This window comes from Ustilaginoidea virens, chromosome 2 (assembly GCF_000687475.1).
Source record: "Ustilaginoidea virens chromosome 2, complete sequence".
In the NCBI taxonomy this organism is placed as follows: domain Eukaryota; kingdom Fungi; phylum Ascomycota; class Sordariomycetes; order Hypocreales; family Clavicipitaceae; genus Ustilaginoidea; species Ustilaginoidea virens.
In genome coordinates, this window is record NC_057317.1 from 1831858 (window position 1) to 1852692 (window position 20835).

A 20835-nucleotide genomic window follows, 5' to 3' on the forward strand; every position below is an offset into this window, starting at 1 on the left:
TTGGCGAGGGAGATTGGCTTTCGAAGACAGCAAGGGGGGTGGTGACACACACAGGTCGACGGACCGGGGGGGGAATGGAATGACTCGAGCGGAGGGGTAGTTGGCATGGATGGCAATGATGGCAACAATGGCAATAATGGCAATAATGGCAATGACGGCATACGTACTCCGCAGTATGGCATTTTGAAGAGTCAGGAAGCAAAGGAGTTCCAGGCGCGGAGCTGGGGTTGATGGATTGTCAAGTTGTTCGTGCGCAGCAACTACGTACATGGATGGGTTCCTCGTCGGTTCCTTTTGCTGGCAGTCCGTGACCATGGTAATGTGCGAATAGCCTGAGGCACAAACTCAGCCCAACCCCATCAACGCAAGTGACGGCGAATGCTGCAACGTAAAAGTGTGTGCGTAGCAGCACGTCAAAGTTGCATATCGAGTCTAGCAGCAATTGGACGAGGAGAGACTTGGATTTGGGCATTGAGAGTACGGAGTACGGAGTATGCAGACAGGGTCTGGGGCCTGGGCCAAGATGTACGAAGAAGCACATGGGTAAGATACAATTGATGTCTGGTGATGAAAGAGATACGGAGGAAGTTATGGGAGGCTCGGAGGCTGGGGCTGGCTCAGTTGCTCGCAAGAGGTCGCGGACAGGGAGCCACAGCGGTGCTCACGCGGGGCCGGCGCTAACAGAGGACCCTTGATTCGCTCAAAAGACTCGTTGGTGGGGCATGGAGGCGTGCACTGTGCAGTTGTGGTGGTGCTTTCGTGCACAATGGTTTCGTTCAAAAAACCACATGCACCAAACAGCTGTCGCCCGTTGCCGATGTGTTCAATCATTTCATTGGCGCGCATTAAAGTGCTGAAACGCACCTCTCCACAGCTAGAGTAGCTTCAACTGAAAATAAGTCGTTTCTTTTCCTTTATTCGTCGTCTTCTCCTTTGCACTTCGGGGAAGAAACCTGAGATCAGCTAGTAGCCAGAGGTTATTGTCATGGCGTGACTAACGGGAGAGGCGTTTTCATCATGTACATTTGAAGATGCAACCGGCTGTCGGAACCAAACAAGGATGCCCTTGTCGAATGCATCTCGAGCAAGGGAATGCTGCCAACGTACGGAGTACCAAGCAAGGACTATGGACCCTGCAGGGTTGTATTGGCTGCTCGTCACTCATTCATCGATGAAAATGCAGAGCGACAAAATGGACAGTTACTCCGTTAGGTACGGAGTACTCAAGAGGCAAAAGTTTCATCGCGCTCGCAGCCTCGTACTCCACCCCGCCTGGCCTCCAGCCAATCAAGCTTCGTCAAAAGTTCCGCCGCATCGCTCCAGCAAATCCAGCGAGGCTGAGAGCCGCCGACCAGACTTTTTCTGTTTATTCACCAAGCTCAGCAAGTTGACAAACAACTTGTCTGGCCTTGCAATTTCTTGTCTTGGTCCTTGAGCCATTTCAATTCATGGTCTTCTTTTTTCCCTCTTTCCTGAAACCACTACCCGTCACCAATCCTTCGCCATGGCATCGGAAGCTGGTCTGCCCCGCGCCACCTTTGCAAAACTCTCCCCCCATCCGTACCTGCTCGCCAACCTCGATCCCTCAGACCATCGTGTCCCACCTGCACGAAGCAACGGTCGAGCTCCCGATGAAGTCCGTCCGACGACAGTCAATCTCTCGAGCTTGTCAAACCCTCAAGGCAGTGCCCTGGTTCGTATGGGGGACACAACAGTCATCTGCGGCATTCGCGGCGAGACGATATTAACACAACAAATTCCCAACTATCGAGCTTCCAACACAGAAGCCGAACTCAAGGACTACGACCTCCTTGTACCAAACATAGAACTTGCCACAGGCTGTGCACCCCAGTTCTTGCCAGGCGGGCCTCCGAGTACCTTGGCTCAGACCCTCAGCACTAGGATCTACTCACTCCTTCACGGCTCCAAACTGATTCAACCTGACGATTTGCGCATATGGCACTCAAAGCCGCCAGAGCAACTAGCTGCCGATGAGGACGAGATGGACCAAGACGATCAAGACGACGACTATGCATCGGGCGATGCATATGTTGCAGCATATTGGGTTCTTTTCATTGATATATTCTTCATCTCTTTTGACGGAAATCCGTTCGACGCGGCCTGGGCGGCAGCACTGGCTGCCTTGCGGGACACGAAGCTTCCCAGGGCTCGTTACGACCCTGACCGTGACATGATCATCTGCTCAAGGAAGGACCCCAAACCCCTCACAATTACCACCATGCCTGTGGCTTGCACTGCCGTGGTGTTTACTGGCAAAGAGACTGATCGGCCGTTTGACGGCAAGTTCTGGCTTCTGGTGGATCCTGATCGACTGGAGGAGTCCCTTTGCGACGAGAGCATCACCATCGTGGTGGATTGCCAGATTGGAAATACAAAGATACTCTCAATATCCAAGCATGGAGGCGTGGTGTTGTCACCTCAACTTTTAAAGTCACAGAGTTTCATCAACTGGGCTAATCAGAGGTGGAAGGGCGTGGCAACTGCGATAACTGGCAACTAAATATGGCAGGCACAACAGTAGATAAGTGGGAAAATGATGCCCCAGAGCTCAACACGTTCGCCTGACAGTCAAACACGGTGTTCCAACGCCGTGATGCCCGCGATATACCCGACAGCGTTCATAGCCTTGACCAAGATGGGAGTTGTCGAGGCAAAGGAAATGTGCCAGCCATTCGAACTACCCTTTCAGACTTTATTCTAGGGCAGTAGATACCGGCCGACAGATTCATCTGCCGCTCTTTGACCTTGAATATCATTGAAGAATTCAGGACTCGCAAGGCTACGTACGCAGTGGTACACAATCCGTCGCGTAGAGAAAAGAGCGGGTGGATGAAGAAAGGGGAAAGAAAAAAAAAAAACAACGCGTGACGGACGAGCCACGGAAGTGAGAAAAGATCAGGGGCCACTAGACCGCTTACGACAGCTCGCCCCACCACCAAAACCGGGCTGGAAAAAACCCTTCATCCGTCCTGCAGACACAAAAAGCCTCGTTTTTTCCCCTCCGCCTCGTTGCCGCTTTCTTCCTTCGCCTCGCACCATGGAATCCCTCTCAGACACAAAGTGGGATGTAGTGATCAGCGGCACAGGGTTCCAGCAGTCCCTTCTCGCCCTGTAAGCTTTTGGATTCCATCGGCCATTCCTGTATCCCGACTGCCTCTGCTTCTCTCCATTTTATGGTCCTTTGGGCGCTGACCAGAAACCAAAAATAAAAATATAAAAAATAAAAAAAGAGCTCTTTCGCGGTCGGGAAAGAACATCCTGCACGTCGACCCCAACGACTACTATGGCGATGCCGAAGCCGCGTTGAGTCTTGAGGACGCCCATCGATGGGCTGCAAAGCATGCTGGCTTAGATGCAACCGGTCCCTTTTCCGCCACGCAAGTTTCAGAGGATAGTCAAGGAGGCCTTGCTGCATCTCGATCCTACAGCCTCGCCTTGGCGCCGCAGTTGCTTCATGCTCGCTCCGAACTTCTTACCCAGCTGGTCTCTTCAAAGGCTTTTCGGCAGATCGAGTTCTTGGCCGTTGGGTCTTTCTTCATTTTTCAACCTGCTTCTGAAGCTTCAACACCGCCCAAATTGAGTCGGATACCATCGACGAGAGAGGATGTGTTTTCCAACAGCGTCATTCCAGCTCGAGCTAAACGCTCCTTGATGAAGTTTCTCAGGTTCGTTCTTGAGTACGATTCTGAGCCGCAGCTTGAATTGTGGAAGCCGAGGGAATCTCGACCTTTGACCGAATTCTTGGAAACAGAATTCAAGTTGGACGCCGACTCGCAGTCGTACATCGTCACCCTTACCCTTTCAGCAGATGGAGCAATCCCAGTTGGCTCAGGATTGGCAGCCGTTAACCGCCACCTTGTCTCCACGGGTGTGTTCGGAGCCGGCTTCGCCGCCGTTTACCCCAGATGGGGTGGACTTTCAGAAGTCGCCCAGGTAGGCTGTCGCGCAGCCGCTGTTGGCGGCGCTACATATATGCTGGGAGTTGGCGTGTCTGGAGTTCAGCGCACTTTATCAGACGGAGAAGATCAGGTCGAGGTATCCCTCACCAACGGCGTCGCGGTCACAGCCAAGAGATTGATACGCAGCTCCTCCCATGCATACAACGGCCCTCTGGTCAGCAGACTGGCAGCAATTGTCAATGCTCCGCTCGCGTCTTTATTTAAAGTTGTTGTCGAAGGGGCGCCAACACCTTGCGCTGCGGTTGTAGCATTTCCAGTCGGCTCCATCATGGGCGAGGATGGCACCCCCTCACGATGCCCCATTTATGCTCTGGCTCATTCCAGCGATGCTGGCGAGTGCCCAACAGGACAATGTGGGTTACCCTGCTTTCTCAGTAATATTATTTCCCCCTTCCCTTGTGTTCGGATGAGCCATATTATACGAATACTTATCTACATTGTCTGAATTTACAATGACGATTTCACATCTCTGACAACCTGATGCACAACCTCCATTCTTCACTCGTGTTTGAAAACCTGTACATTGAATGAGACTGCTGACAAGAAATGCGGCGCAGGCACATTGTACCTTAGTACGCCGGCGAGCTCGGAGTCCAAGGCTCTGCTCAACACTGCGATTACGTCGCTGCTGGCTGCTGCCTCGGGCCCGGAACCGGCCAAGTGTATCTGGCAACTGTATTACGAGCAGGCTTCAGGCACGGGATCGTTTACCACCGCGGGAGAGAATATCGGGGTATTTGACTGGCTCACGTCTGATTTGTCTTTCAACGATTCCTTACTCGAGCCAGTGAGGGATGCTTGGCTGTTCGTTACAGGCCGAGATGATATTGACAACTACATGAAGTTTGAAGATCGTGAAGGCGTTACCGATGATGATGTATTTGATAGCTAATAATCCTAGGCCCATGGGATGATGTAACTGAATGCAGAACGATGTCAGAACCGTGGCCTTGTCCCTCAAAGATTGTGCAATGTCCTCCCTGCCAGCCCATTGACGTGAGCTCCTCAATCCTGACTGTGCTGGTAGCAGTTGACTTCCGACGCGTCAGCCTCACAAACCCCGATTCTCCTTTTTATTTTTTCTCTCCACAGAACAAAGATGGCCTTGCATAAAGTCAAGGAAGAGGAACAACAAGGAAACAGAAAACTAGGAAAAAAGACTAGAGATAATCCCAAGTGTCTGCGGCTGATCCCTGCCTTGCAACAGAGGGCGTCGCCAATCCCACGTTTAGTATGTCTTGCCGACTTATTCCGCCGGCGCTACACCGAGTTGCGATATGAAAGCGATATCCCTCCCAGCTGCCATGCAGCTGTCAGCCCAGCCTGGATACTCCTGGAATCTGACCGACTGTCCGGACTTTGTGCCGACCCAGGATTCCTTTTTAATGATATGCTCTCTTTGCGAAGGAATGCTGAAAACGAAAACGTAGAAACTAAGCAGCTGCAAAGCTGTGACAGTTGAGAAACGCCCGGACGCTCATTTCGCCATCGTGAGCAGTGTCTGCTTTGTCGCGCCATGGCGGCAGCAAGATCGAAGATTGCCGCTTTATGCGCGAAGCCCGACTCGAATGGTTCCGAAAGGAATGTTCGCCTCCTGGCCGTCCTGCTCAACCTGGAGGATGCTCTTTGTCGCGAGGGAGAGGATGTGAAGGAACGCCTGGGTGGCGACGGATTTGCTGTGCCTTTCCGGATGGGCAATCTCCTCAAAGTCAACCCAGCGTGTGAGTCGGCCGCCTTGACTGTGTACATGCTCGCGCTCGACGGCCTGCTCCGTGACGTAGTCCAAAAAATACTGGCTAGAGGCGTCAAGCCCCGTGGCAGAACCCTGTGTGCTATGGCCGATGGGGGTGGCCGGACCTCCTAGATCGGACCTGAGCCTGAGAGAGGAAGGCTGGGAGCCGAAGCCTGCAGCCTCGAAGGCCTCCTCAGCAGGGTCACTGAACCTCTCGATGGATCCGGCGACGCTTCCACGGCTGTGGAGAGGGCTGCGAGCAGGCAGGGGCTTTTGCGCGCTTCCAGGCGCTCGGGAAGCCGAGCCGGGTACCGCAGACCCTTGCCTACTCCATGGCATGAGCGATGACGAGTTCCGCTCTTCCAACGCAGCCTCTGCTTCCATGCCCAGCTCAACCGCTGTGTCGTCTCCGAAACTAGTTTCGTCCATGTGCGCCGCTGGTGGTCCTCTGCCGAGCTCTTCTTCTCCAATGTCCAGCCGCGGTCTGACTCTTCTCGGAGCTTCGCGCCCCACGGCAGACGATTCTGCGTATCTGCGACGCTTTCCTCTCTTTGGGTCGATATCTTCAACCTCGTCGACGCGGAGTCCCAGAAGATGTGCTTTCAAAGCAGTGCCTGCAAACTGTGCTGTCAAAGGATGCTCAGCACCGAAATGCTTCCCAAAGAGTCCGACGTTGGATAGCCCATTGGTATACATGAGCGCCAGGGCATTTTTCTGGGACTGCGCCGCAGTTGTTCGTTTGCCTCGCTTTCTTGCGGCCTCCATGTGAAGAGGGTAGTTTTCCGTCCAGCCTCGAAACTCTTCTCGGGACACGCGAATCACTTCGTCAAACATGACTCTAGCGTGGCGGCGGCGGGTGCCCCTGCGGGGAGATGGTGGTCGCCTCCTCTCTTTTCTTTCTTCAGTGGTGGGCAGAAGTGCATCGGTGTTGGGGGGCTCTCCAGCAGCTGCAAGCACTGCCAGTGGTCCTGCCTCTGCAGCTTCGCCGAAACCATACGCGTTCTCGCCTTCTTCCGGAAAGTCAACTGTTCCAGGAGAACGGTCAACTATTGGGGTTTTCCCTTCAATCATGCGCAAGGAACCTACGCCGACTTGGGGCAAAGGGGGCAGTGCGGGTTCCTCGTCCACCACGTTGATCAAGTTGCCGTTAGCATCAAAATCAAGTCCAACATCGCAGAGGGGCTCCAGCTCGTCATCGGTAAACGGCCTATACCCCTCAATACTGCCCGTCCCTGGAAGAGTCTTGTTGAAGGGAGAGCTGGTGTGATAGAAATCAACAGGTAGTCGGTAGCTCCCAATGGAGTGGGAGGAAGGGGGCAGATCGAGGCTTATATGGCTTGACTTGCGCTTGGCGGAACCGCTTCTGACAATTGAATTGGTAAGCGGTGACAATTGCGACAGCACCGTGTTTGTCTCTTGCGTGGCCATCGATTTCAGAGTAGTACTGTCGACAACAAGCTCCTCCAACCTCGGGAGAGGAGCCATTGGATCGAACCGGGGATCATCCTGAACCATGATGTGATGTCGCCTGTCCTCGTGGTTAGTTCGATGTCCCCGACCTTGATCCTGGGCGATGCCAGTTACTCACTTGGTCTTGCCAGCCTTAGGGTCGACTTCGCTGGTATTCATGGAACGGAAAAAGGTCATCATGTCGGATTGGGTCTTCGCGGCATCCGAGAGGACATAACTACACTGCTGTGCAAAAACGCGGGAAACGCCATAGAGAAGATTGCCTTGAAGGCGTAATGCCAGAGGAGCCCCGGGATCGATAATCTTCTCGCATGCCTTGGGGACATTGACCTCTTGGATTTTCTTTCGATTCAGCCTACGTTGGTTGCCCTTGCCGACAGTGGCCACGAGCCTGATGAAGCTATCAGCGTTTTGGGCTCTTTTCTTTTCTACAATAATCTGATTTTATTTGCTCAAGGTGTAAGCTAGCTTACCAAATCGTGGAAACGCCATATTGGCTATTACTGAGGACTATGATACGTTTCAGCATTAAGGATGTTGATAAGTCGCTCCCATGGCCTACCTTCGTGACTGTAAAACATGTTCAACTTGCACCAACTCTGTATTCTTTGAACGATAGTTTAAGCAGCGGGATACGTCGAAATATATCATTTATCAACTTATAATAGAACCAAGCCGTCCATGTCTTTCTATGTCAGGGAAGTGACCACGCTCGAATTATGCTGCGTTGAAAGTTCTGGAGTTTCTGCAGGAGGAGAATCAGAAAGCAGATGTCCCCGGAAAATGAGACTACGACGCGTTAAGACGCGAGTCGATGGCCAAGCGTCCCGATCACGTTGGAGTCAGTGGGGGACTCATACTGCGCAGCTGGCGAGGCGGTCGTGACAGCTGGCACCCATTGACGCAAGAACAATTAGGTACCTAAGGTAGTCAACTGGTCGGAAACTGAGCCACAGTCCATTGTCGACCTTGAAGCAAGCTTCTTTTGCGTGTGTTTCGTTTGGTCGAAATGAAATCTCGAGGTGTTTGTTGGCTCAGTGAGACTGAGACTGACACAGAGATTGGCCATCGCCCACGAGGACGCCGACCATGACGGGACGGACCTATGACAACTCGACCTCCCTAATAGCGGCGCTATCCTCATGTTGCTTCGGGAAGAGCGGAACCAGACTCATTGGGGCGCGACTAGTTTTGGAAATTCCCTCACGAATAGAACGGTATAATCATCCCTCGTCATGCAGCTGAGCCTTGTTCTCATCCACGGTCGCGATAACACTGCGAAACCCTTGTCAAGCCGTCAGGTTCGTTTACTGCTTAGCAGCCGCGTCTTCAAATTTCTCTCCCGTCAGCTTGTAAAACGCATCCCGGTACTTCTCTTCGGTGGCCTTGACAATATCCTCCGGAATGGCCACTCCTTCTTTAGCCTTCAACCCTTCCTTGATGAGCCAGTTGCGCACATACTGCTTATCAAAGCTATCCTGCTCCTTTCCGAGCTCGTACCCGTCTTTTGGCCAAAATCTCGACGAATCCGGTGTCAACACCTCATCCACCAAGTAAATGTTTCCCTCCTGATCCCTCGCAAACTCAAACTTGGTATCAGCAATGATAATACCCCTCTCCTCCGCATAGGCAGCTGCAGTATTGTAAATGGTAAGTGCCAATTCTTGCACCTTGTCAGCCGTCTCCTTATCACCAATCTCCTTCCATGCATCATCAGGATGAATGTTCTCATCGTGGGCACCAGCATCAGCCTTGGTGGAGGGCGTGTAGATGGCGTGAGGAAATTTTTGGCTGAGCTGCATACCCTTGGGCATGGCGAGCCCGTGAACCGTCCCCTGGGCTTGGTACTCTTTCCATGCGCTGCCCGTGATATAACCCCGTACAATGGCTTCGATTTTAAGAACCTCCAGCTTGCGGACCTGCATGCTGCGGTTCTTGACGTAGGTTTCCTCAGCGGGCGTAAGAACATTGCCATTGGGAGCCCCTAGGCTGATGAAGTGTGTGCGAAGGTTGGGTATGCGCTCTGAAAGAAGGCGAAACCAGTGCGCCGAGATGAGAGTGAGGATAGCACCCTTGTTGGGGATGCCATTGGTCATGACGACGTCAAAGGCTGAAAGACGGTCTGAAGCCACGAAAAGGAGGGTATTGGGTTCTGGGAGGGTGAATAGATCGCGAACTTTTCCAGAGGCGATTTTGGTGAGGGATGGCAGATCTATTCTTGTAAGGGCTGCCATTTTCTCTCTCCTTCTTTGTTTCTCACTTTTTCAGCTTTTTTCTTGTATTGTGTTATTCCTCGATGGACTGCCGTTCTTTTCAAGGGAGGGCGCAATCAGTATTCGGCTGCTGAGTGAGAAAGCTGGATTTGAGTGCCAGAATGGTTGGAAAGCCTTGGTCAGAGTTGCTGTGAGTCGCTGTTCTTGGACAGCCTGTCGACCATGAGCGAATTTTTATACCAATTGTTCAAGGGTAGGGAGGCTAAAGCATTGTCTGTTGCTCCACACTAACGATAGCCTGCAACTTGTCAGTTGCCTGGAAGTATATTGGCCCGCGGAAAGTCAAGTCGTCCAAAGGTTACAGATACAGAGTACAGGGTTGCGGATTTGATTCGAGGGCGACAAAACTTCTTGATCCGAGGACGATGGCCCCACTTTTTATATTCGCCGTGGATTGATTTGGTGATTCAAAAGATGATAAGGTTCTCTTCAGAAAAAGGTAGAATAAGCTTGAAACCGGCTACATGCTCGGTAATAAATCAATCAATCCATCAATACGTATTTATTGCAGTGCACAACGTTTCCTGAAGTGACATCAGGTTGAATTGTATATATGTACATAAACCTGCTAGTCAGCTGTCTCGTCATCTACCAACGGTTGCCAGGCAATATCTAGGTCGGTCACCTCGGCAAGAACATCAAGCTCGCACTTGGAAGTATTGTCTAAAGTCCGGTTAATGTTTCGATGATCTGAAAAGTCTCCTCCACCTTTGAAGATTCATTCTGGCGTTGCAGTTTGACACTCGTGGAAGTGAGCGTAGAAATGATTTCCGATTACAGTCTCGACAACGAGTCAACCTATCCCTATCCGCCGGCCGGCCTGTAATCAGTCGCCTGTGATGTGTCGCTAGCAAGCTCACAAACGGAAGCAACCTCGAATTCAAAACAGTTTGATAGCAAGCAATGCAGCAAATAGTGGCAGATATTCGAGGCAGAGTTTCAAAGAGTGCTTGCTTTAAGCTGTGAACAGATGCAAACAAGCAGGGGGGATTTGGTGCTCAAAGTAGGCCAGAGCCTCAGCGTAATGTAATGGCCTGCAGGCCCGCACGGCTCGGTGATACGATTTCCCGCATCTCGCCCGCAGCGGCCCCACCAGCGCAGTAGCAACCCATCACTTGGCCTGCATAGGCAGGCAGGAGCCTCTTGCGTTGCGGTTGCCGCCTCGCGGACTAGGCCAGCTCCAGCTTTATCGACGAACCACGACATTGAAGGCAGTCGTCCCAAAACCGCCACCGATAATAATCGACCAATTTGTCCAGCTCCGCCCGCTCCAACTACTCCAGAACTCCAGAAACACCTCGCTGTCTCTGTGGGAGTTACAGGCAACTTCCTCACCATGTCCGACGCAGCGTTGAAGCCCGAGAAGGACTTCTCGAAGGAGGTCGACAAGCAGCTTCCAGAGGCGGAGACTCTGGCAAAGGTAGACTGCTCGAGCTGCGCCATACGACTTTTGCACGAGCCGAGATGCTAACGCTTTACGCAGACCAACCTCCAAGAAGCAATCGAGAAGCTCTCCGCCTTGGAAAAACAGACTCGCCAGGTTTGACTACCCCGACAGCCTCGCAAACTTTACCAGCACCTGCTAATTCGAAATAAAGGCCTCGGATTTAGCCTCAACATCACGACTACTAATCGCCATCGTATCCTTGTGCAAAAATGCGGGAGACTGGAGCTTGATGAATGAGCAGACGCTCATCCTTTCAAAGAAGCACAGTCAGTTGAAACAAGCCATCACCAAGATGGTGCAAACCGTAGTCGGCTTCCTCGGCGACACCCCTGATCTCAAGACGAAGCTTTCTGTCATCGAGACACTCCGAACTGTCACAGAAGGAAAGATTTTCGTCGAAGTGGAGCGAGCCCGTGTTACCAAGATTCTATCGGATATCAAAAAGGAACAGGGCGACTTAAAGGCGGCGACTGAAATCCTATGCGAGTTGCAGGTTGAGACGTTTGGTTCCATGGACAGGAGAGAAAAGACAGAGTTCATCCTCGCGCAAGTTGCGCTCTGCATCGAGAGCGGTGACTGGACACAGGCTGGCATTCTTGCCCGCAAAATCAGCACAAGATATCTGGCCCGAAAGCCCAAGAAGACGGCCGAACAACTGGAAAAGGAGCAAAAGGAGCTGGAGAAGAAGCGAGCCCGTGGCGATGAAGTATCTGAAGAGAAAGAGGACGACACCACAGACCTTAAACTGCAATACTACGAACAACAAATCACCCTGGCGAAGCACGACGGCAAATATCTAGATGCTTGCAAGTTTTACCGGCAAGTGCTTGACACTGAAGCCGTCGAACAAGATGCTGCCAAGCTCCACCCCGTAGGCCTTCCCGAAATTTCCCTTGCATATCTACACCCATTTCCGTTTCGGTACTGATCTCACCATCTTTTACAGATACTGCAGCGTGTGATTTACTTTGTCATTCTCTCGCCATACGACAATGAGCAACATGACCTGCTTCATCGCATTCACAGAGACACCCGAAACTCGCAGGTCCCGCAAGATGCTGAACTTCTTCGGTTGTTCACAGTCCAGGAGCTGATGCGATGGCCGGCAATCGCCAAGGAGTTTGGCCCTCGTCTGTGCGGCACCGACGTATTCGATGCGCAGGCAGGCCACTCATCACAAGGAGAAGCTCATCAGCGGTGGCAAGATTTGCGAAAGCGAGTTATTGAGCACAATGTCCGCGTTGTGGCCAAGTACTACACTCGGATCCGCATGAACCGTCTGACGGAGCTTCTGGATTTGACCGAGGATGAGACGGAAAAGTACATCAGCGAATTAGTCACGTCCAAGACAGTTTATGCCAAGATTGATCGACCAGCACGAATCGTCAGTTTCGCCAAGCCCAGAGATGCAGATGATATATTGAACGAATGGAGCCACAACATGAAGAGCCTTCTAGGCCTGTTGGAGAGAATCGACCATCTAATTACCAAGGAGGAGATGATGGCGCGCATTCAGCCCACGAGCGCAAAATAGACTGGCTAGTATCCTTTCGCGTTGGCGACTTGCGGCAGCATATTTTCGGACGGAAACTCTTTTGGTAATGGTTTGGCAATGGCAATGCTAATCAGTCATTCCGACTGCAGGGTCCTGAGTGCGGCAGGTTGCATAAAATTAGGCAGTCTTTTTTTTTTTTTTTTTTTTTTTTTTCTAACAAAGATGTGTACTGTAAAATACAATTTCTGACGTTACGTTTGCTCTGCTGCGCCGTACTCATCTATCCACAGGCCTTGTCTGTCTATTCACCGGTTCTATCTTTTTCCATCTCTTATCTATGATTGCGATTCGACTGCAACCCCCCATCTTTCACAGCTCAAACTCGAGTACCGGATCCCCAGCACCATATACCTTGACCAAGCCCGCTAACGGCATCACCATGTCCTTGGAGATGGGAACATGATGCCCCCCCGGGAAGGAAACAACCGTCACATTGTCACACCGATCAACAAGTTCCCGGCTTCTGCTCTCGTCAACGATTGTATCCAAGCTTCCCAGAAAATGCAACGTGGGCGTTTTAATCTTGGGCTCATACAAGAACTGCAGCGAAGCCGGGACAGGCCGAAACCCGGAATACACGGCGACAAACTTGGCTGGGAGCCCCCCATTCGCCTGCCTCAGCCTGCGCACCCATTCTCCCGCCTTTCCATCGGGAACAGGCCTGTCTGGCTCCAGCGCCGCCGTGACCAGACTTGCCGCCGCGCCGCCTTGGCTGAACCCGCATACGCCGTCGATGCCCCCTGCCTGGCGGATCGCGTCCGCAACAGTGGCCATGCCTTGCTCCAGGTAGAGGTACTCGCCCGAGCCGTCGTCCTTGCGCCACCACGCCCACGCGTCTGGCTGGTAGTCTTGCGACTCGGGGTCACTGGGGGGTGAATAGCCTGGAATGTCGTGAGGCAGCAGGCGAACAGGGCCAGTGGGGTAGATGAGGCTGGGCGCGAGAGAGACGGGCGAGAGGGCTTTGGCGAGGACCTTCTCCAGCGCGCGAGTTTTGGCTTGGAAGAGGGGGCCAGACTGGGTGTAACCTATGGTCGGGGGTTTTTTGGGTTAGTTCACGGGGCCTGTAGACGATGCCGAGTGCGAGGGCGTGCTTGAGGTGGGCAAGCGCAGGTGGCGGTACCGTGTAGCATGAGGATCTTTACGGTCCTCATCCTGGCGTTCTGCTCGGGTGGTTGTGATGCCGGCGGCGGCGGCGACGGGACGGCGTTGGACATTGCGCGAAACGAACTGACGCTGTGGGACGATCGGAGACTACAAGAGAGGGGGAGCAAAAAGGCGGCGCGCATAGAGAGGTGCTGATTGCGTGCGTGCGTGCGTGCGTGTTCGGGTGAATGCGGTCCTCTACGTGAGGTTCGATGACCACCTTTGGAAACGCGCTGGAGTCTGAAAGCTGTTGGGATGGGAGTTGCGCTGCGCCTTGGCCGGAGGAACATGACTCGACACGGCGAGATTGAATGGGGCTAGTTGCAGCAGCCTGGAATGATGGGGTGTGAGCGTGAATGTCGGGCCCTGTACAACTGAGGATGCTGGCTGCTTTTCTACGCCAGGGCAATTGATACATGTTGCATGCTGAAACCACTTTTTCAGTTTGATGGCACCAGAAGAAAAAAGGGGGCATTACATCCGCGGGTCATTGAGGCCGACGCAAACCCAGACAGGATGCAGTTTGCCCATGTGAACAAAGCTTGTTCGCGCGATAAAAGGAAACGGACAGACGATCTCATCGCAAAGGGGAGGAGGATTCATTCATCATCGAAAGCTGCCCCGAACCGTACAGCCCAGAAGGCAAGACAGGTTCTCGATCCCGACTTTCGCCCACCCCCCCGCATCCGTCCATTGGGGCTGCCGTGATTCGAACGCGAAGGTCTATTGAAACCGTCCTCAAATGCGAAGTCTATGATACATCATCGCTCCAGATGAACATGCCCGGCGCCGCTTCTGCTCGAATCAGCCGGACCATGCTTCGCCTTTCACATTAGCTGCCCACGCCAACGCCCTCCCCTCCCGTCACTGTTGCGTTTAGTGGCCGCCGGTCTTGGCCTTGGGGTTACGGGGATCGTTCTTCCACTCGTCGGCTGCGAAATAGTCAGTGGGATTAGCTTTCTCTCGGCGAATTGGTATAGTTTGGAAAAGGCGTACAAGCCATCATGGCATTCTGGGCAGAGTTGACACCATAGGCGATGACCAGACCTGGAGTGAAATGATTAACAAAGGATTCCGGACCGCGGCGACGGCAATGGCATAGGCTTCTGGTTTGATCGTGGAGCAAATTCCGAGCTGGTCGGCTGACTTTGCGCGAGCGACGTACCGGCAGCAAAGAAGGGCCACATGGGCTTCACTATCACGAACCAGTTAGCATTCCAGGACCTAGTGATATCAAAAGTCTCGCTCGCAGGGGGGAGGAGAGAAGGTGGGGGGGAGGCGCGAGCGTGCATTGAGATGCAGGAAGCGACGTACGGAAGGGAGCCGGAAACTTCTTGAAGGGAGCGACGCCAAGCCAGGACATTTTGGCAGTATTTTGATGGTATCGCGAGGTGTTTATAGCGGGTCGATGTGGGTGGAAGAGGAAACTCGTCGTTAAGGCTTCGCAACGGGCCTTTTTCGACGGCCGATGCGAATCTCACCGACGACTTGAGCCGGCAAATTGCTGCCTCAGGCCGTCCACATGGGCAAAGCCTGGGGGGCGCGGAAGCCGCAGTATCATTTTTCCGGACTTTGTCATCTCCCTCTGGACTCTGGAGCGAATGGCAGATCACGTGCTCCTTATTCAGGGTGACCATGTGACATCATGAGCTGGAAGCTCACTGAATCCGTCTGCACTGGGGTTCATCATCTTCGTCTCATCAATTGTCAACTTGGCACGTTCTGCAAACACCTCTTCAAACATCCTTTGTCCAGCTGCGAAACTCGAACGAGAAACCCTAGCCGCATCCACCAGACCACACTCGCCTTGAAACCCCCATCTTCAAAGTGCGGGGTGACCTGCTTGGCTGCAACGTGCCTGTGCCACGCATCCAATCGACGGTCGAGGCTGCCCTCCATTGGAACCCAGACTCGACAGCTTCAGACACACCTGCGCGACACTGCGCCTACCCTCGACGCTCTTTCGGCTCTCGTACAGCGCCTGCGCTCTCTTGGGAAATCATTGACATAACCTGCCTCTCCTTCTTCGTGCCCAAAGTAATTAGCCTTACGAACAAAGCGTTAATACTTCCAGCTACGCCTTAGCTCCGCGTAGCCTTTTCCGACTCTCGTCCTCGGAGCTGGGACGTGCGCCGTCCAGCGGGTTTTGTCGTGACCACTCGGATATCTTGGATCTTTTTTTTTTTTGACCTCGGGACTTTGGCGCGTACATTGTCAAGCTGCAGCGGAGGTGCACCATTTCAGACGTGGGACTCTTTCCTGGACATCTTCCCAACTCGCTCCTTTTTCAACCGTCGCCATGCTGTCACGAAGCCTCCATCGCCACGCCTCGACGGCGGCAGCTATTCCCCGTCGCGCCGTCCGAGCTCTGAGCACAACTCCTGGGATGCAATCCAAGACGCCTTCGATGGGAGACATCAATCCCTCCAGGGCGCAGATTGACTCGTTCAACAGGAAGCAGCAAGAGTTCCGGGAGAAGCTGGCGGAGGCGCAAAAAGAGCTTGGAGCACGTGCGTTGTCTGCCAATTCTTCAAAGTCCGAGAAGCCGGACCAAAGCTCATCCAAGAGTGATGCAGGAGCTACCGCCGCAGCTAGCCAGCAGGAGCCTGGGCGTAAAGCAGGCCCTCTGGCGAACCTCATTTACGGCACCAAGGAAGGCAGGGAGATGGAAGCCCAGCTCCAGGCCAGCTTCAGTCAGGTGCTGGCTCGCGGCAAGTACGTCCACTCTATTGTCTTCCACGAGGTGAAGCCCGAGAAGGTAGACGAGTACGTGGACCTGGTCGGCCATTTCTATCCCAAGATGGCCAACACTCCCGGAAACAAGGTCCACCTCGTCGGCAGCTGGAGAACCGAGATTGGCGATTGCGACACCTTTGGTAAGTCGCGCTCTGCGAGCTCCTAAAAGAGGTGACTATCATTACCCAGAGTTTGCTCACGTTTGACGGGGCGACAGTGCATATTTGGGAGTATCAGAAATATCAAGGCTACCACGAGTCTCGACACGCCATTAGCCACCACCCAGAGTTTGCCGATTTCGACAATAAGCTCAAGACGTTGATCAATTCTAAAAGGATTTCGCTCATGCAAGAATTTTCCTTTTGGCCCACGAGCCCTCCACGACAGCTGGGAGGCATCTTTGAGCTTCGCTCGTACACGCTGAATCCCGGGAACCTGCTGGAGTGGGAGTTCCACTGGCGACGCGGTCTCAAGGCCCGACGCGAGGTCATGGAAGGCGTCGGTGCCTGGTTCGTGCAAATCGGCGAGCTCAACACTGTTCATCATTTGTGGCAATTTGCCAACCTCGAGGAACGACGCGACCGTCGAGAGAAGAGCTGGCAGATCGAGGGATGGAGCGAAACAGTTCACAAGACGGTCCCGCTCATTCAGAGCATGAATTCTCGAGTCTTGATTGCCATGCCTTGGTCGCCAGTTGCGTAAAGGCCAACTTAAGCCGATTTGGGTTTCGCGAGACGGAGACTCTGAACTTGCACGGACGAACGGGAAGATGCTTTCTTGTCTGTCTTTTCTCTCTCTCTCTCTCTCTTTTTAAATTTTTTTATATTTTTTTTTTTTTTACTTACCTTTTCTGCTTTTACTTTCGCTTCTGTCTGGCTGTGCGGGAGCGAGAGACGCGGACACATCAGAAGCATAGTAGTCACTTTTTACTTGGCAGAGGCATCCATGGCAGAACGAAAGAAGCTTGTAACATTACTACTGGAAATGTCTGGTAGAAAAAAAAAAGATGTATTGAACGGATTGGAGCATTACCAAACGTACCAAAAGACTATGTCGGCTTGGATCAATCGCATTCCCCTGCCCACGCCGTGTTCGTATGTTCGTACAAGTCCGAAATACATTTCGGACTCCCAAGGATACCCAAATGTAAACGCCAAAGAAGAAAGCCGACAGCCGACCTGAACCCGCCTTACCCCCTTCCTGCCCAATACCTAAAAAAATAAAAAAAAATGAAAATAAAAATAAAAACAAGAAAGAAAGAAAGAAAGAAAGAAAGAAAGAAAGCACAAAATCCGGCGCATCATGGTCTGCGCAAATCGACACTCATCACGGCAGACAGGTTATGTCTCGCCTGCCCCAGCTTGTGGCCCAAGTACCCCAGCTTCGAATACAGCGATATCAAGCTGGGATCCGCGCTCTCGATGCGCACCTTTTCCCGGACAAACACCTCGTGGGCGTTTTCCTTCTTCCCACTCATCTGCGGGCCGGTCGAGCGGGTGGCTTGCCCCCGCTTGGGCTCGCAGCTTCCGTCGCCGTCGGGATGGTAGCGGAAGACGGTGTCCATCTCGTCGTGCTCCAGGCGGCGCAGGGTGCCGATGGCCAAGCCCAGCTTGGTGCCGAGGTTGACCGGCGCGGCGGCGGGTTCCAGCGCGCGCAGCCAGAGGACGACGCTGCTCTCGTGGACGGTCATGTGGACGCTCAGGGTCGCCGGGAGCGGGGGGCTGAAGTGGTGCGCGGGACAGGAGGCCGTCTGCCAGGCCGGGTCGGGGTCCGGGCGCGCGGAGCCCTTGAGGAGGGCGGCCGACTGGGCGAGGCAGTCGGCCAGGACGGCCAGCGCGGACGACAGCGACGCGGGGGTCTGGGCGGACGCGACGGTCAGGCCGAGCAGGTCAATCGCGCGGGTGAGGTGGGCGTGGACGGCGTCCAGGCTGGCGATGTGGATGGGTTCCGAGGCCGACACGCTGAGCTGCTGGGGGGGCAGGGTGCGCAGCTGCAGGGAGAGAGTCTTGAACGAACCCCATCAGTAGAGAGATTTGCGAACAAGGGGGGACCGGGGGTTGAAGGAGGAGGGGAGCGCACGCCTTTGACGATTCGGGTTCCGACGCGGGTGATTGTCCCTTTGACTTTCTCGTTGCGGTGGGTGCTCATGACGAGGGTGCTGCCCGGGTCGATGGGCGCCAGCAGCGCGTAGCAGTCTTCTATGCCGTGCTTGAGGTCGTGGCAGAGGGCGACGGTCTCGTCGACTAGCCAGGCGAGTTCGCGGTCCTGAAGGGATTGGGGGAGCAAAGGGGGAAATGGGGGGGGGGGGGGGGGGGGGTTGAAAGTTTTAGAGCGCGGGAACAGCTACGTGTGGGAGCTTTCTGCCTGGTTTGGTGGACAATTGCGTACCAGGGACTCGGAGGCTTCGGTCTTGAGGTCCGCCGGGGATATGGGCGGCCAGAGCTTGAAGGTGGTCATGGTTGATGCTGGAAGGCGGAAGGGGTAGCGTAGGCTCGGCGAGGGCCACGATGGGCCATGGGTTGGCCGTTGCTTTATCGGGGGGAGGGGAGGGAAGATTGACAAATGTCCAAGGGGATGGTGAGGGTTGGATGGAGGTGGAGATGAAGCGACAGCTGGAAGCTGCATGCTGCCAGCCGGTTGCCGGTCGGCCGTGGTGGGGCCGTTGTCTGCCATCTGCAAGTCTTCAAGTGAAGTTGTCGACTTGCTTTTTCCACTCTCCATCTCTCCAGACTCCAGGTCCGGACTCCAGGTCACCAGGTCGCCCGACGCAATCTCGCAAAAAGTCGATCCATCACCGAAAAGTCCATCAGGAAACCATCAGGAAACCATCAGGAAACACAGTCGCTCCTCGCCGCTGGTTCTCGCCAAATTCCACGCCGCAGCGCCCGCCAAAATGGCCAAGTCGGCCACCCAACACCAGCAACACCAGCAACACCGCGAGCCCATCAAGAAACTCGCCCCGATTCCCCAAGGTGACCAGTTACAACGCCCTCACCCCCCCCCCCCCTCCCCTACCCCGGAGACAAACCGCCGCGTCTCCCCGCAGCCACAGCCCCTAACTGCCCTCCAGGTTGCAAAATCCAGAAGCGTCCCCTAATGAGGCCCCAGCTCTCTGCATCCTCCAAGTCCCCCACGATCTACGTGTCCTCCCACACGCCCTTCGTGTCCGCCGTCAAGCGAGTCCGCAAACTGCTCGCCAAGTCGCTGCGCACCGCGGGGCCTGCGCCCAAGAACGCCTCGCTTCAATCGCGCGTCGAGTCGCTCAAGCAAAACACCGCCTCGGCGAGCGACAGGCCGCCCGCGCTGGTTGTCACCGTCGCGGGCACCGGCAAGGCGATTGAGAAGACGCTCAGCCTGGCCAGCTGGTTCGAGCAGGAGGGCGACTGCAACGTCTGCCTGAGGACAAGGACGGTGGGAGCTGTGGACGACATTGTCCCCCGGGAAGCGGGCGAGGGCGAGGGCGAGGCGGATGAGAGTAGGGTGCGCAAAGTGAGCTGCTTGGAGGTGCTGGTTTCTCTAAAGTGAAGCCAACCGGGCAGGCCAGGCCAGGCCAGGCCAGGGCAGAGCAGGGCGAGACAACTCGTCGAGACGGACTACGGCAGCCGAACGACTCTTTCCAGCCAGCTCGATTTCTCATCCCTACCCACTACTCCGTACGATGACTTTGGAAGCATGCTCCTGCACGCCCCTTTTTTTCGCTCTTATTCCCGCCCCCTTTTCCTTGTGTCACTTCTCGCTGGGGCGCAAAAGTATTGATTCACCCTGCGACCGATCTTCTCCATTCGGCATGGAACATACGGAACATACGGAACATACCTATGCGCCTTTTTTTTTTTCGTTATCCCTCTTTTTTAGGGACATCGGCATGCAGGGTACCAGAACCTGCATGTTGGGGATTTCCGTTTCCACATGGGTCACACCACGCTGCTTGCGAGAGGGCCCGGGGCTGTCATGGTTGATACCATTTCTGGATACTAAGCCGAGCCGTGTGCTGCTGCCTTCCGTCTCCGAAAAGGGTTCGTCTTTAAATCCCTCAAAGGTTTGTCCGAGGTCAGGACGAAGAAAGAAAAAAAAACTGCCTCAAATCGATGGCCAAGGAACCCAGGCATTCATGCATGGGATAAGGGGAAAGAAAACTCGATGTCTAGATGCCTCCCAGCGCTGCTCGTCGCTCAGCGCATAATGCATGGAGAGCCAATCAGCACCGAGCCGAGTATGCGTTTGCGGGATTGGCCTCGGCTTCATGAAACCTCCGTGTTTTACGTCCGCACCATGGCAGACAAAGGCAGCAGCAGGACGGACCTGTTTACGCTCATGGTGCTCCAGTCGCCCATCTCTCAGGGTCTGGCCGAACGTGGCACTGCTGCTGCTGGGATGGGACGGTCCTCGCGCTGAACCACTCACTCACTGCCTTCCCTTTCGTACCACTGTGAAGGCTCATTTCCAAGTTCCTCATATGTAGTAGAAGAAGGATGCTCATGCAAAGAGCTGTGTGATCC

The 20835-nt window shown here is 54.1% G+C and overlaps 10 protein-coding genes across 10 annotated transcripts; 5 read left to right on the forward strand and 5 right to left on the reverse strand.

Annotated features, from left to right (window-relative positions):
* Nucleotides 1-1504: 1504 nt before the first annotated feature.
* Nucleotides 1505-2521, forward strand: UV8b_02242 (uncharacterized protein; the record flags this gene model as incomplete). Its single annotated transcript, XM_043139740.1, has 1 exon — nt 1505-2521. One exon carries the CDS (start codon nt 1505-1507, stop codon nt 2519-2521), a length of 1017 nt encoding a protein of 338 aa, XP_042995674.1.
* Nucleotides 2522-3058: 537 nt separating this feature from the next.
* On the forward strand, nt 3059-4872 carry UV8b_02243 (uncharacterized protein; the record flags this gene model as incomplete). The annotated part of the gene is made up of 3 exons (XM_043139741.1): nt 3059-3132; nt 3252-4333; nt 4538-4872. The coding sequence occupies 3 exons, from the start codon at nt 3059-3061 to the stop codon at nt 4870-4872; spliced, it is 1491 nt and encodes a 496-aa protein (XP_042995675.1).
* A 654-nt stretch (nt 4873-5526) lies between these two features.
* UV8b_02244 (uncharacterized protein) lies at nt 5527-7763 on the reverse strand (the record flags this gene model as incomplete). The annotated part of the gene is made up of 4 exons (XM_043139742.1): nt 5527-7240; nt 7301-7573; nt 7656-7692; nt 7745-7763. The coding sequence occupies 4 exons, from the start codon at nt 7761-7763 to the stop codon at nt 5527-5529; spliced, it is 2043 nt and encodes a 680-aa protein (XP_042995676.1).
* Nucleotides 7764-8489: 726 nt separating this feature from the next.
* On the reverse strand, nt 8490-9416 carry UV8b_02245 (uncharacterized protein; the record flags this gene model as incomplete). The annotated part of the gene is made up of 1 exon (XM_043139743.1): nt 8490-9416. One exon carries the CDS (start codon nt 9414-9416, stop codon nt 8490-8492), a length of 927 nt encoding a protein of 308 aa, XP_042995677.1.
* A 1375-nt stretch (nt 9417-10791) lies between these two features.
* UV8b_02246 (uncharacterized protein) lies at nt 10792-12436 on the forward strand (the record flags this gene model as incomplete). Its single annotated transcript, XM_043139744.1, has 4 exons — nt 10792-10875; nt 10939-10995; nt 11054-11773; nt 11849-12436. The coding sequence occupies 4 exons, from the start codon at nt 10792-10794 to the stop codon at nt 12434-12436; spliced, it is 1449 nt and encodes a 482-aa protein (XP_042995678.1).
* Nucleotides 12437-12766: 330 nt separating this feature from the next.
* Nucleotides 12767-13671, reverse strand: UV8b_02247 (uncharacterized protein; the record flags this gene model as incomplete). The annotated part of the gene is made up of 2 exons (XM_043139745.1): nt 12767-13482; nt 13578-13671. 2 exons carry the CDS (start codon nt 13669-13671, stop codon nt 12767-12769), a joined length of 810 nt encoding a protein of 269 aa, XP_042995679.1.
* An 805-nt stretch (nt 13672-14476) lies between these two features.
* Nucleotides 14477-14963, reverse strand: UV8b_02248 (uncharacterized protein; the record flags this gene model as incomplete). The annotated part of the gene is made up of 4 exons (XM_043139746.1): nt 14477-14532; nt 14597-14647; nt 14766-14795; nt 14915-14963. 4 exons carry the CDS (start codon nt 14961-14963, stop codon nt 14477-14479), a joined length of 186 nt encoding a protein of 61 aa, XP_042995680.1.
* Nucleotides 14964-15899: 936 nt separating this feature from the next.
* UV8b_02249 (uncharacterized protein) lies at nt 15900-17038 on the forward strand (the record flags this gene model as incomplete). Its single annotated transcript, XM_043139747.1, has 2 exons — nt 15900-16476; nt 16554-17038. The coding sequence occupies 2 exons, from the start codon at nt 15900-15902 to the stop codon at nt 17036-17038; spliced, it is 1062 nt and encodes a 353-aa protein (XP_042995681.1).
* Nucleotides 17039-17636: 598 nt separating this feature from the next.
* Nucleotides 17637-18793, reverse strand: UV8b_02250 (uncharacterized protein; the record flags this gene model as incomplete). Its single annotated transcript, XM_043139748.1, has 3 exons — nt 17637-18341; nt 18416-18601; nt 18725-18793. 3 exons carry the CDS (start codon nt 18791-18793, stop codon nt 17637-17639), a joined length of 960 nt encoding a protein of 319 aa, XP_042995682.1.
* A 436-nt stretch (nt 18794-19229) lies between these two features.
* On the forward strand, nt 19230-19861 carry UV8b_02251 (uncharacterized protein; the record flags this gene model as incomplete). The annotated part of the gene is made up of 2 exons (XM_043139749.1): nt 19230-19308; nt 19407-19861. 2 exons carry the CDS (start codon nt 19230-19232, stop codon nt 19859-19861), a joined length of 534 nt encoding a protein of 177 aa, XP_042995683.1.
* Nucleotides 19862-20835: the final 974 nt, after the last annotated feature.